The sequence below is a fragment of the Coccinella septempunctata genome, chromosome 2 (assembly GCF_907165205.1).
Source record: "Coccinella septempunctata chromosome 2, icCocSept1.1, whole genome shotgun sequence".
Lineage (NCBI taxonomy): Eukaryota > Metazoa > Arthropoda > Insecta > Coleoptera > Coccinellidae > Coccinella > Coccinella septempunctata.
In genome coordinates this window covers 41801319-41815807 of record NC_058190.1, presented here as the reverse complement: position 1 = coordinate 41815807, position 14489 = coordinate 41801319, and the positions used below count along the sequence as shown (strand labels likewise).

Sequence of the window (14489 nt, the reverse complement as noted above, 5' to 3'; positions counted from 1 at the left end):
ATGCGTTAGTTTTTCTGAAGAATGGCACTTTCAATAGTACTATTCCTGAAGTTCCAGGTGTCTCAAAATTTTGAAGAAGAAATTCATCCATCAGAGTTCAGGACCCTGATAACAAGTACACCATCTGAAGATTATTGGCACACAGATTAATATATCCCACAAAGCCACTGAGTAAAAAAAATTGCCCTTGAGGAATATTATTTGATCTATACCTATTTGTTTTGTTCAATATATATCTAACGAAGACATTGGCTATATGAGTTGAAATAAAATATACTCTTCATGGTGTTAATTGTACAAATACTACACCCAAGGAAAGTTGTTATTAACGCATTTACTAAGGAAAGCTTGAATGTTATCCAAAGTTTTATTCATATTATAAAATTGAATTCATTTAATACTCTTCTCTTCAGTTTCTTTCCAATGAATAACAGTTACTTTTTCAAGCATCCCCTTCATTTTCTTCTTCACTGTCCTGTTCATCTTCATCCTCGTCTTCTTCATCATCACCTGCAACTTCTGTATTTTCCATCTCAGCAATCTCCATTTTCTTTACAAGCTCAGCTTCATCTGTAGCAGTCACAACTTTAGGCTAGAATGAAGATTTAAAGCTAAATTATTTAGGTCTGCTGGGATTTCATGGTAAAATATGTATCTAGTTTCACAATATGGAATATCATACAAGTTTGCACTATAATCATTTCTTTTTCACCAAATGAGTATTTACTTACAGCCATTTGAATATTAAATACTCCACCCAATTCACCAATTGTTTTTTTAATAACCTCAATAGCGTCATTTAAAGCTTTTAATCCATCTTGTTTTTCTGGAGTTGATGTAGTCATTACTGAAAAATTCACATATTCAAAATAAGAATTAAAGAAATTCTCATCAACAAACCATAAAGAGGGGGAGCAATTAAATTTATTTTAATTGGCAATTCTTCAGTAGATAAGTCTAAACCAGCTTTCAAAGCAGTTTTTACAGCATCAATTCCTTCATAACCATAACAAGCACATTCAATATCTGCTCGAACTTTAACTGCTTGTGACGTTAATTTACGTTTGATATTACTCAACAAAACCTCCTTAGTATTTTCATCCAAATCACATTCAGCTAAAATACTTGGATCACTACAAAAAAATAAAAGAATGAAGGACCCAAGACGAAAAATTATGTCTACTTACACTACTGCCTGCTTAAAGAAGTCATAAGCACTAGCCTTATTTTTTTTGTATTTTTCTTCAAAATACCATGCTGTCTTTTGATACAATTCTTCTAATTGTTCATCAGTTTCATATCGCAAAAGCTCAGCAACGTGCCTCAAGATAGAGTTCACTGCTTTAGCTTTTGCAAACCTTTCAGTACATTTTTCAACATCTTCAGCACTCACACGTCTTTTTGACAGATCAATATATCCTTTATCTTTATCTACTCTTATAACTACTACAGGTTCTGTTTTACCAACTCTTATAAGTTTATTGATAGACCTTATACGTCTCCTAGACAATTCGGATAATAAGATCATGCCCTCAATATTTTTATACTCTAGTAAATGAACATAAGCACCCATTTCGGCAATTGCTCTAACATTTACCATCACTACATCTTCCACTTCGGGATATTTCTCTTTATAAAATCTACAGGATAGCGGCATCTTGAAGCTTTTGAGTTACTTATTCTGATTATTAACTATCTGAAAATTAAACTTGAATGAACATATTTGGCATACGGAATGATTATATTAAATATCGAGTTATGCTCGAAGTACATCTCATCACTCACCAGTGAAATATTTATTAATTTAAAAGAAAAGATGATGAAACACCTCAATTTTTCACGTGTAGCAAGTGGCTTACGCCGATGTCAATATAAGTTGTCTGTCAGTGTCACTGTCAATTGTCAATCAACAATCTTCTGTGATTTCATTTTTTTTCATGGTGATTTCGATTTTATACGTTGAAATGAAGATTTGAATAACAAAAAGTTAGCTCTCTTTAAGTTTCGATGAACAATTAATCTATTTGAAAATTTGCTGGTGGAACATAATTCTAATTCTCCCAAGAACCCTGAAATATTTTTTTGTGATCCAATTTTGACATGTTGACATTTTATCTATGATTTCGTATGTGCGCGAGCGCGACGCGCAACGCCATCCCTAAAATTATAGTTACTTTTCATTGCAAAATCACTCATTTATTTATTTTTACTTTACATCTGGTTTCATCCCATTGTTGTATATATCTTCTAGTACTGCAAGGGTGAGTCATTTTTGAAATCTATCAAAATTGTTTATGAAATTTTTTATATTCTATTCAGGCAAAATGACTGACATAGGGGATGATAAAAACACCGACCGTGTTTATGGTGGTTGTGAGGGGCCGGATGCTATGTACGTAAAGCTGATTTCTTCCGATGGACACGAATTTATAGTTAAAAGGGAACATGCCTTAACTTCTGGTACTATCAAGGCTATGCTAAGTGGGCCTGGCCAGTTTGCTGAGAATGAAGCCAATGAAGTGAATTTCAGGGAAATTCCGTAAGTAAAGAACTTGTTTCCTCGTATTTAGAAAAGCTTATATTTAGTACCAACCAAATCATTTGTTAATAGCATATTCCTATCAACATTTAATGCTGTTGGAGCGTTGGTTCAGAATAATCAGACAATTTTTATGTTTTGTTCTAGGTCTCATGTATTACAGAAGGTCTGTATGTATTTCACCTATAAAGTACGTTATACAAACAGCTCTACTGAGATTCCGGAATTTCCTATTGCTCCTGAAATTGCTCTGGAGCTTCTGATGGCAGCAAATTTCTTAGATTGTTGAAAAAAGTAAACGATGTGATTATTTTCAAAGCAAAACAAAGGCTGTATGCAGTATCTATGATAGTAGAATTGTGAGACTAATTCACTGAATTGCATGCTTTATGTCTTAAAAGATTACCATAATGAAGTTATTAATTGATATAGGAGTCCATCTTACAAAGGTGCTATAATTTTTGGGTGAATGTTCTTGTCTATATTAATTTTGCAGTTTATAAATGAACATGTAATTTTATGTTTTTAGCTCTATATTAATCAATTGTCACTCCTGTTTGGTAAGTTGGGAATTCAAGTCTTCATATTGATTATATAATAACTTCATGAGGTTCAATATTTTATGATAATCAAGCCTTGATATTCAACTTTTAATAATCGAAGTAATGATAATTTTTTTGTGCCTCTGCATGCAGTCATAGACCTCAGTCCATAATTTATGCATAGATACTCTGTTCTACCATTATTTATGTTTTATTTTCTCCTAACTGTATAAATGATCTTATTATAGAGTACCTCTCAAGTCCACACATATTTTCATTTGTAAATGTTAAATAAACCAATTTTTGTTATTCTTTTAGATGTTAATTTAATTTCTTTACATAGGTAATTTCGAAAAGAATCATCTAATTTGAATACCCTAGATTGAATTATGTGACTGATTGTGTTCATATCACTATTAGTATTGTGTGATATCATCTGTATTTTCATAGGAATTATGGTTTTTGTTGTAACTGACAAGTCTCAAAGTTTCATGCTTTGCAGAACATTTATATCATTAAATTTTTTAATAATAAAATTCACTTCCAATACTTATTACAATACCATTTTGACCAATATGTGGTTAATCTGTATTTTACTAATCTAAATAATTCAACAAATTTCTTGAAAAAATTCTACAGCTCATTTTTAATAACTTTCTTAACAGATTGTCAGAAAATATTAATGGTACCGGAAATTGCAGATACCAAACAATATTATATTCACCCAATTTTCAGAACACACTGATCCAATCACCAATATTGAGAAAGTGTTCGAACTTCTTGAAATAATCACATTAGGGTGTATCTCTTGTGGGTTTTGGGTTAAAAAATTTCATCGAGATAGAATTCATAGCAAGTGATTGAAAACGTACTTCGACTTTGACAATTTCGAACTAACATATGTATAAGATCAAATAAAGCATCAATGAACTCTGCTGAATTCCATATATGGTTTCACTCTATGAATAAAAATATACAATGCTCTACTAGAGAAATTGCTCTTTTCTTCTATTTATCAGTCTGTAATTGATATGCCTCATCTGCAGTGTGAGTTGTTGGTTCTTACCTGAAAATCAGAGACAACTGGTTGTCTCTGCTGAAAATGCTTTTCTGGTATTTTTTACAAGATATACCACAGATAAATTTATTTTTCCGGATTTTGTCTTTTGGAAAAGGTGAGTGAGCAGTGAATCTAATTGCTCTTTTACTATTGAAAACGCAGAACAAAAATTTCGTACAGTTTAGAAGGTAATGATATTGTGACATTGAGGAATGTGTTGAAAAGCTAGATATTCCTTATTTGATTATTTCATAGAACTATTATAAAGCATCGTTTTAAAGTATTTGTTGAAGTGGCAGTGGTAGTTATATTCATTAAAAAGTTGTTTTCTACAAGATAGTAAATTCTGTCTGACCTATAAGTAATAATCGCTACGTGGATACATCAGTTGATCAGACAAATTGTTTTGTTGAGCTAAATTATAATCAATGAAAAAAATTTTTTTCACGGACTCCAGAGTAAACGATTATTACTAGAAATTAAGTGTATTAATTTGAGGAAAACTATTATGCTCAAATCATATGAATGTCTTCAAATTGAAGCTATTGCAACACCCGTAAGTCAAATTATGGCGGTTGTGCTATTGTGCATGGAATTGTAGATTTTGAGGAGGGTTGCATTGCACTTCGTCCTCAAGCAGGTCTATTGTTTAAGAGTTCTCATGAAAATGAACAGTATCTGGGGTACTGTATTTGAGAGAGAGCTTCGATTCATTACAGTACACCCTCGAATTAGAAGGCGATTCTAGCGTTTTTCACTCTTCATTTCAGAGCCTTAAAAAATCATATCCATACCTACTGTGTATGCATTGATTCAACGTCAGCCAGCATCCCTTGGCTTTCATATTATAATGAATGAAATAATGGAAAAAAGGCAAAAGAATATTTGCGTAGATTCGTAATGTCTTTATATCGGCCATAAAAAAGTAGCAAAGGCTTATTGAAACCTTGGACGAAGATCATTTACGTAATAATAAGGATTTATATCTTGATTGTACTTCCACATCGGTGGAATCGAACCTTAAGGGAAACAGTGATACAGGAAGTTCATGCACATGAAAATGTTCTGAATTTCAATTTATTTATTTAATATAAATTTATGTGGAAGCTCAACCTCTCGATATTCCTCCCTCTAACGAAGGGTCAGTTTTAGAGTTGAGGCAGAGACAAACTTGGCCTGGTTGAGGATTCGACTCACCTATACAACCAAAGATTATAGAGAATCTATAAGATTATCTATAATCTTTGCTATACAACAGTATGTGCGTTGAGGATTCAACAAAACAGTTTCTAAAGGGATAAGATTTTAAGGAAGTAGGAATGCCGAGGAAATAAGGGTGACCACCTATGAGAAACCTCCATAACGTAATTTTTTCCAAGATACTCCGATATTCGAATCCATGAATAAGCGTATGGCACGGTGAAAAACTGGAAGTTGCCATCTTCTTGATGGCTCACCTGATGCCTGATAAAGTCGACATTAGTATAATCCGCACACTCTAAAGCAGACCGCGGTCCAAGAAGTTACTTATGAAAGCCGTAGAGTGCGGCAGACGAACGGCGGTTTCTTGAATTATTAAAAAGCTCGAGGAAGGCTGTTCTTCGCGCTAGTCGCGACCTTCACTTGTTTTTCGCGCGTTCGGCAAATCATATCTCACGTGCGCGCATATTTTAAGCGCTTTTTTCGAACGCGTTTCGGACAGTGCCCGTTGAAATTGTTATGGACATTTTTGTGTGTTCAGGTGTTCTTTTTTCGAGTATTTTTCTCGATGGCTGAGAAATACGGCAGCATTCGTCACAAGTACTTCGGAAAATCCGGGAAAACTGGACGATAATAAGGTACTTTCAGTAAAAAATTTTTTTTGTATATTATATTCAACATTTAGAGACTTTGGATGAAAAATTGGAGAAATTTTAATCTGAAAAAAATTTATATATGTTATAATTGCGGTAATTACGAATGAAAATCGATGATAAAAGGATAAGCATTTGATTTTTATTTGAAATTTACTCAATGTGTGTAATTAACAAAAGTGCAAAAATATGTAAGATACTTTCGGAAGTTAGTTTTGGAAGATGCTTGGTGATGTTTCTATGAAACCAATAATTTCTGATGGATTTGGGTACCTTCATCATTTTGGTTTGAAATATTGTTATTACTAACGATTAAATGATTTATTATCGCAGAATTTTCCAGATCTCTAGAAAAATTTTTTCAAATGTATTGCAATTATCATTATTTAATAATTAAATAATAATAAAACTTACCGTCTGTTTCAAAATTTGACGAAAAACAAATTTTGCAAACATATACTCGAGTTATTAATTTGCAGTTCCTTAACACAACTTGATGGGTTAATTTGAGTAATATGTGAATACCATGTTCGTGAGTAAGATAAGTGAGGAAAAATGTTAATCCCTATTGGATTAGCAGACGCTGATTTCCTACCTGCGCATCCACCAATTTATTACAACACTAAAAAAGTATTTTTTTTATATGAATCATTTTCGAATGGTAATAATGTGATTCAAAATGTTCACAGAAATTCTTAAGCTTCATATCAAATATTGGAAAAGTCACTGAACTGTAATCCATTGACTTCATATTTATATTAGAGGAAACCCAAGTATTTTTATCCTGATAAATTTCGAATTTCGACCTCCAAGTCAAATATTTTACGTATAAGTAGGTGATATTTGAGTGTTCTTATTTTGAGAATGATAGTAAGGAAGTGAGGGTTAAAGCAATATGCTTCAGTTTGAGTTGCGACATTACCTATTTCAATTAGAATACAATTTAATTTATATAATATGTCTTGGATATTTTCATTTGATCATTGGCGACTTTGAAAAAAATGAAGAAAATGGCAATACACTCATACTCATGAACTGTAATCATTATCTCTTTAATTTATCCTGTAATGCTCCGTTAATTTTTGATTGCCTCAAATCCGTTACTTATAAATTATAAAACGAAAAACTTGAATCGAATAAAATTTAATTATTCCAATGCCGAATTATGCGATGAAATAAGTGAATTTTAAACATGAGTGATTAGGACTACTAAATACTTGTTATATAAGTCCATGGCAGTTGCTGAAAATTTGTGGTTTCTATATATACCTACACTTAAATATGAATGATACGATATCAAAAATAATATTTCACTAAAGATCATCATAGTTGTCTATTGATAAATAAGAAATATTCAATTGCCAATGGATTCGGATGAAAATACCATTTTGAACCACATCATGACTAGAACTTCATGTTTTTTCTTAATATTTTATATTCTTAGGCAGTTTGTTATTTGTTCAGATTGATCTTAACGATGCGTCTTGAATATTTATTTGAGTACATGATTCAATTCCCAAAATTTCAACTTTCAAAACCCTAAAATGCATTGTTATTATTTCTGAATCATGTTTCGGGTCCAAATATTTGAACTGGGAGATCTATTAAAAGGGTTGAACAGTTTTAGTGGAAAAGCCTTGATTTATTTATTCATGTGAAATAATTGTGTTGATTTCTTCGAAATAAATAGTTGTTATTGAGAATTTGAGCTGCTCTTGAGAATTTGATCTCATATTTCTTGGATTAAAATGGCCGATTTGACCAGTATGGGATCAATTTCTCAAGAACTTTTCGATTAATCTTGAAATGACATATAATTTTCGAATTTAGATGCGTTCGTGAATTTCAGTTCGATATACTTTCTTTCATATACAGGGCGGGCAAAATTGTTATCGAGTTATAGGCCAAAATTGAAATTTCAACTTTGGTCATTATCTCCGTTTCTGTTTGTGCTAGGAATTTGAAATGAAAATATTATACAGACACTTCTTGGCAGCAATCCAGTGGCGTTCCATGATTTTTTTCAACGGGTATATTTGCTGAGCTATAACATGAACACGTGTTTTTCCTTATGAAAACAGTACTTTAAAATTACTTAGAAAGACTGAGGGCGATGTATGAGATATCTCTGAAACGGGAAAAAATGGCGAAGTCATTTTAAACTACTCTTTTTATACGAAAAACACAACTTTATGTTATCGCTCAGCAAATGAACCAGTTGTAGAAAATCATAGTACGCCATTGGATTTCTATTAAAAAAGTGCATAATATTTTTATTTCAACGTCCTAGCACAAACAGAAACGGAGATAATGACCAAAGTTAGAATCGCCCAAATTTCAATTTTGGCCTCTATAACTATAACCAAACAGAAGAAGATAGCGGAATGCAGTTGATGGCATTATGAGTTTCTCGAAAAAGACCAACGTAATGTGCCATTCATTTCCCTCTATCTCGTTGGATTAAAAGGTTGTAGTTCAGGTATCACCAATTTTGCCCACCCTGTACAGAAAGAGTATCGTTGTATTTCTCCGATTTGATATTCTAATTCTTCGATTTGAGCACGCAAAATAATAAAAACCGCTTCCGGATATTCAAAGAATACAATTATTGGATTTGGGATGGGATTCAGACACCAAAAAACAATATAAATTTTTCTCGAGAGGTTCATCATTTTGTGAGTATTCAAACATTTTTTAAACAATTTTGCTATAATATTCTTTGGTGTTTTTGGTTTCTATCGGACAATCCATAAAAAGGAATAAACTAAAAAGTGATATCGCAATTGAACAAAATAAAAAATTTTGCAACGAATTTGTTCATGGTTTAAGAATATTTGAATCTTTCAGCGTTTCAAAACTCATTGAAATTATAAGAATGAAATGTAACAGGGTGTAAAAAAATTAATTAATTGCGTTGAAAATAAAAAATAACTAACTAATATGCAAAAATCGAAGTGATTTTTATAATAGCCAAATGAATGGACCTAACCAAACTCTTCACGCTTGAATTCGATTTACAGCACGGCAGCACCATAAGAAATCATATGTGTCTTCGGAATAGCCCCATAAGGATCTCGTTTTTTCCAGACACGGGCATAAAAAAATCGTTACCTCCGAGTTTCCCGCAGTGTAGGAATCCAATATTTAATTCGGTCGATTCGGTTCTGAGCATATACCCGCCTTAATCGATTTCGTCATCTGTTGAATAATTGGTATCTTCTTCCTTATCGAGACAAAAATTCAAACGATTTTCCAATTTGGAACTGTTCTCGTTTAAATTATTCCCTGAATCGATGCCAAAGAGTAATGGTTCGAAAACTAATGACTCGCCAGAAACGACTACGTTTGGAGCTGATTCAATTTTCACGCCATCGTAGTTTTTAAATCGGTCGAACTGGATGTGTTGTGGTCATCATTCAATTTGATTTAATTCGATAGATTTATACGTGGGGACTATGCTTAATGATCATCAGACGGATAGGAATTAATTCCGATGATATTTGGTTATTCGTGTCTGATAGTCTGATGATGAAACTTTGGAGACGAGATAGAAGAGTGATAATTTTTTCAATGGGGTCGCCTGCTAATATACAGGGCGACTCGTACAAATATTTTAACAGTAGATTTTTTAAGTCAAAAGAAACACTTTCTTCCTATACCATTTTTTCCGATTCGGCTTCGGATTCGGATTGAAAAATACAGGCTGTTGAAAAAACATATATTTTTTTTATTTTTAGCTCTATCTCACAAACAGTTTTATCGAATGAATTGAATTTCGGAATATAGATTTCCATTTATTCGATGAATCTTTTTCAAACACAAGATATCACCTACCTCCTCCAGTTCTCTCATTATGACCATTACGTACCATAAAAATACCAAAAATTCAAAGAACCCAACTCTTGAAGCGGCATTGGACGCTTTCTAAAGCATATATGAATATTTTGTAAAATAAAAGTATTCTTCATTTTTTCTCGTATAATGTGCCGTTTTCGAATAATTTGATGTTCAAAAATCAAAAAAAGTATCTGTGAAATTTGAAAAATTGGGTACTTTGGCTGAATACAACTCTGTGTAAAAAATTTACAGATGTGTAGTGTCACAGATTTATCTAGTTATACAGGGATGGCTGATTATGAAAACTTAACCCTCTACTGCCCAAGTTTTTTTTCCTTTTTTATAATTATTTCCGTATAGTTTCAAATTAGCTTATGTAATCTACATCTTTTTTTCGCAAATAGTTAACTGATTTACATTAACACCTGTTCTCACAAAATGAACCTATACTGAAGGCGGACATGGGCACAATAATTTTGTATCCACTTATATGCAACCAGTCTCAAGACGGACTTGGGTATTAGAGGGTTAAAATGTCGATATCAGGGCCGAATCGGAAAAAATGGTATGAGAAAAACTGTTTGTTTTGACCTCAAGGATCTACTCTTCGAGTCAAAGACTCACCCGATATATATTTTTGTGGTTGGAACATTTTATTAATTAAAATTCGTACAAATACTCGAACACTTCATGCGTTTAATCACTTTCAACGAGTTTTTTACAATCGAAACAAACGCCAAGCAGACTTTCTTTTGCAATACTTTCAAGATGAACGCCTATTCATATTTATGATTCTTGAAGGAATCTCTACCCTAAGATTCATTTTTTCTGCAAATTTTTCCTCTACCAACTCAAAATCTGAAGAACAATTTTATCACACTCCAATTTTAGAATTGCTTTCATAATTCGTAAATCAAACGAGAAAGACATCTTTCAGCCTAAGAATTTATAAACTCGTGAATACTCTAACTGGAAAACACTGGTATGGATATCTTGTCCAACCAATACAATTTTTTGGGTTCAGAAAACCAAAAAATGTATCTATATACTTCACCAGTACCCGAATATGAAACGAAATGAATAAAAGTCTTAATACTTCATATGAGTCTTTACATCAGGCTTGGATATGAGGCTGGAATAAAATCATTAGCCTTTTTTTTAATTTTGTGGTGGTCAGAAGGAAAACAAAGATCTATTAAAAATTGATAGTTACTTAACCATTTCACTCAAAATTAAGACGCTAAAACACATCAGTTGATGAGTTCCATTATGTACCTATTTTTTGGTAATAACATTGAATATTTTCCTCTTTATTTTTATATTTCAGTTTCGCGATTATCAGGAACTTGAAAACAAACTTTCAAAAACAACAAAATACATAATCTAAATAAAATAAACACTATGGTAAGATAAGAAGGAAAACAAAGATCTATTAAAAATTGATAGTTACTCAACCATTTCACTCGAAATTAAGACGCTAAATCACATTAGTTGATGAGTTCCATTATGTACCTATTTTTTGGTAATAACATTGAATATTTTCCTCTTTATTTTTATATTTCAGTTTCGTGATTATCAGGAACTTGAAAACATACTTTCAAAAACAACAAAATACATAATCTAAATAAAATAAACACTATGGTAAGATAAGTTTTTCCGTGAGTATTCACGGAATGCCGATTTTATTCGACTTATCCTAAATACAAATAGTTAAAAAAAATCTTGGGACAAAAGAGTGATTGACTCTCACAAATAATAATTTGTGAAGACTGCGCATAGACACGATATTCGATGATACTATGATCCGAAAGTTCGTTTATTTCAACATCAACAACTAGGGGTATTGTCAGTAAAAATTTCATTCATTCTAATTTTCACTTGGTATCGTATATTCGTGTTTTGTGCTGATATCCATCAAATGAATGAATGGAGTGTCGAATTTCATATATATGAATAAAGAATGAATTTAAATATCCATAAAATACAATTGACTACCTGAATGATTGGCTTGGAATTTCTTTCTTCTCGTTCATAAGCGGATTCTTGATTGGATATATCTCTTTTCAATGTTCATGAAATTTACGGCGAATACTTTTCATGAAAGTAATTATTTATACAACCATGAATTTGGAAAGGAATAATGTCTCCATTAATATATTATTAATATTTATGATATGCACCAATGAATTTGTGAAGAAGCTAATCACTATTCTGCTTCGGAGCTTGAAGTTTCGATGGATTATTTCTTATTTCTGCATAGTAAAGTTGTCTTATAACTACAGACTCAATCATATATTTTTACTTTAAATACCAGAAGGTAAATGCAAAGCACACTATTCCAACGGTTTCGACCGTTGTTAGAAAAGTCTTCAATTGACCATCAATTTTCATTGTTAGCACTTCCCATTTGAAACAATATGAATCATTGATGATTAATGATTGTAATATCATCAAATTTTGACACCTTTTTTAATGATGTGAACATGCTGGGACTAATTAAGAATTTTTACCAGTGTGACCACTTGCTGGGTAACCGATGAAAACTATTGCCCATGCCCATGTCATATGGATGGAACTGAAATATCTTGTTTTGAATTTTGAGAGAAATTCGTCGAATTCAAATTCAAACTAACTTGATGGAAGGAGTGATCAATGTCTTAGAAATGTTATAGAATACATGTAGGTATATTTCGTAGGGTAGAAATTGATGAATGATCTGAAATGAAGATTTCAATTACCCACAAGAATAAATGAACATTTCATTGATACGTTATTTCATTTTTCTTCAATTATTGACCAAAAGCGTGCAAGGGTAGATTCGATCTGTGCTCGATTTGAAAACGATGTAGACTTCTTCAACCGAATTGTTGCTATGGATGAGACTTGGGTACATTTCTACGATCCAGAAACAAATCAACAATTGATGGAATGGCGACATTCTGGTTCTCCAATACCTAAAAAGTTTCGTGTACAAAAATCTGCTGGAAAATTTCTTGCTTTAGTTTTTTGTGATTGCCATGAAGTAATCATCATTGATTCTTTGGATAAGGGTAGAACAATAACCGGAGATTACTATTCGACATTACTGACCTCTCTACGGGAAAAAATTAAAGAGAGAAGACGCGGAAAGCTTTCCAAAGGTGTTTTGTTTTTGCAGGACTACGCTCCTGCACACAAATCTCATGTTACCATGCATAAAATTCGTGATTTAGGGTTTGAATTACTAAAACACTTTGAAAAAAAATTTTAAAGGTCGTAAATTTTCTTCCATCGAGGAGGTAATGAAAGCTGTGTTGGTCTGGTTTACAGAGCAAGAAAAAACATTTTTTTTGAAAGGTTTAGGGACGTTGCAGATTCGCTGTAATAAATGTATCCAATCAAGAGGAGAATTTGTTGAGTAATAAAATATTTTGACATTGAAATTTTGTTTGGTTCTATAGTAGGCTAAGAATTTTTCAATATATCCTCGTAAAATGGTTATATCTTTTAATTAGGGCCGAATCGGAAAACATGGTATAGCAAAAGTGTTTCGTTTGACCTCAAGAATCTACTGTTAAAATATTTGTACTAGTCAAAGACTCACCCTGTTCATTTATCTATAGAATAATGAAATCCCACCAATATATAAAATTGGAGTGTTAGTCTGTAATTTTCGAATATCCAACTCTTCTTTGTCTGTCTGTATCTCCTATCTCCGGATTTGCCTAACCGATTTTCACGGGACCTTGATTGTTGGAAAAAAGACTCTCCAAGGATGGCTTTAGACTATATTTCATTTTTCAACTTCCCACCATTTCGCCACCATCTTGCAAAAAGTAAGTGAACAAATGAAAGTTTAAAATGAAAATTTACTTGTTCGATGGTTGTCCGAAGAAAGAGTCATTAATTTTTCTGTGAATGACGGAACTGCAAAACAGCGACATGATTTGTAAAATCAATTCAGAATCATTCTTGCCTATTATATCCGATAATAATCTATACATTTTTACCTCAAATTCAAATATCATTCGCGTTTTCTGAAAAAACACTCCTTCAATAAAGCCGCTGTCGTGTTCCAACTCAATCGATAACTGATAGATCCGCAAACCATTTATTTGAATGAATCCGAATGGTTGCCAAAGAGGCAGGCGGCGTTATTAACGCTATCTTCTAAACGGCCACAATTAATTTTCAATGAACACGCGGCATTATCGCCATACAGCGGCACCTGAAACCCCTAGGGTACTTTGTATCGTGCGGAAGTGAGACACTAAAGACACAATTCTAGATGGAATGCCTCTCGGACATTCCGAATATTGTATTTGTGTGGCTTTCCGTTACAGTCGTTGTTGAAATAAAAACGTAAATCTCGTAAATCAGTTGCGTTTTATAGTGTTTGCCTAACTGACGATGGCAGTGCGTTGTTTGTTCTATGGTTGACAATTCTACGTACTGTCGATGACTGAGGAGTGTACAAACGACTCGAGAAGGCGTTTATGATTTTTAGCACCGTTTTATGGAGCTATTGTTGCGAGTCGTTAGTTGCTCTATTCGGATAAATCACATCTTTTTCAACACTCCCTCTTTGTATTGAATAAATCTGGTGTTAATGTGTTTGGCGCGATCTGTATTTACAAGGCTTTTTTTCTACGGGAGTCAACAAAGTGAATCCAAATTTG

The 14489-nt window shown here is 32.6% G+C and overlaps 3 protein-coding genes across 4 annotated transcripts in view; 2 read left to right on the top strand and 1 right to left on the bottom strand.

Moving 5' to 3' along the window:
* Positions 1 to 353: 353 nt before the first annotated feature.
* Positions 354 to 1918, bottom strand: LOC123306407 (eukaryotic translation initiation factor 2 subunit 1). 2 transcript variants are annotated; one of them, XM_044888389.1, is made up of 5 exons: positions 1786 to 1918; positions 1188 to 1696; positions 901 to 1133; positions 732 to 847; positions 354 to 592 (listed from the first exon to the last, which is right to left on the bottom strand). In XM_044888389.1, the coding sequence occupies exons 2-5, from the start codon at positions 1655 to 1657 to the stop codon at positions 443 to 445; spliced, it is 969 nt and encodes a 322-aa protein (XP_044744324.1). In that variant the 5' UTR covers positions 1658 to 1696; positions 1786 to 1918; the 3' UTR covers positions 354 to 442. The 2 variants fall into 2 exon arrangements, with proteins under 2 accessions (XP_044744324.1, XP_044744325.1); XM_044888390.1 differs by having other exon boundaries at positions 1188 to 1708; positions 1786 to 1892.
* Positions 1919 to 2100: 182 nt separating this feature from the next.
* Positions 2101 to 3630, top strand: LOC123306409 (elongin-C). The gene is made up of 3 exons (XM_044888393.1): positions 2101 to 2261; positions 2320 to 2539; positions 2687 to 3630. The coding sequence occupies exons 2-3, from the start codon at positions 2325 to 2327 to the stop codon at positions 2826 to 2828; spliced, it is 357 nt and encodes a 118-aa protein (XP_044744328.1). The 5' UTR covers positions 2101 to 2261; positions 2320 to 2324; the 3' UTR covers positions 2829 to 3630.
* A 2025-nt stretch (positions 3631 to 5655) lies between these two features.
* The window catches only part of LOC123308382, a 91134-nt gene continuing 82300 nt past the window's right edge, over positions 5656 to 14489 (top strand). The window contains exon 1 of the mRNA XM_044891004.1: positions 5656 to 5979. The gene's annotated coding sequence lies outside the window, so the exon portion shown is untranslated. The remainder of the gene's footprint in view (positions 5980 to 14489) is intronic.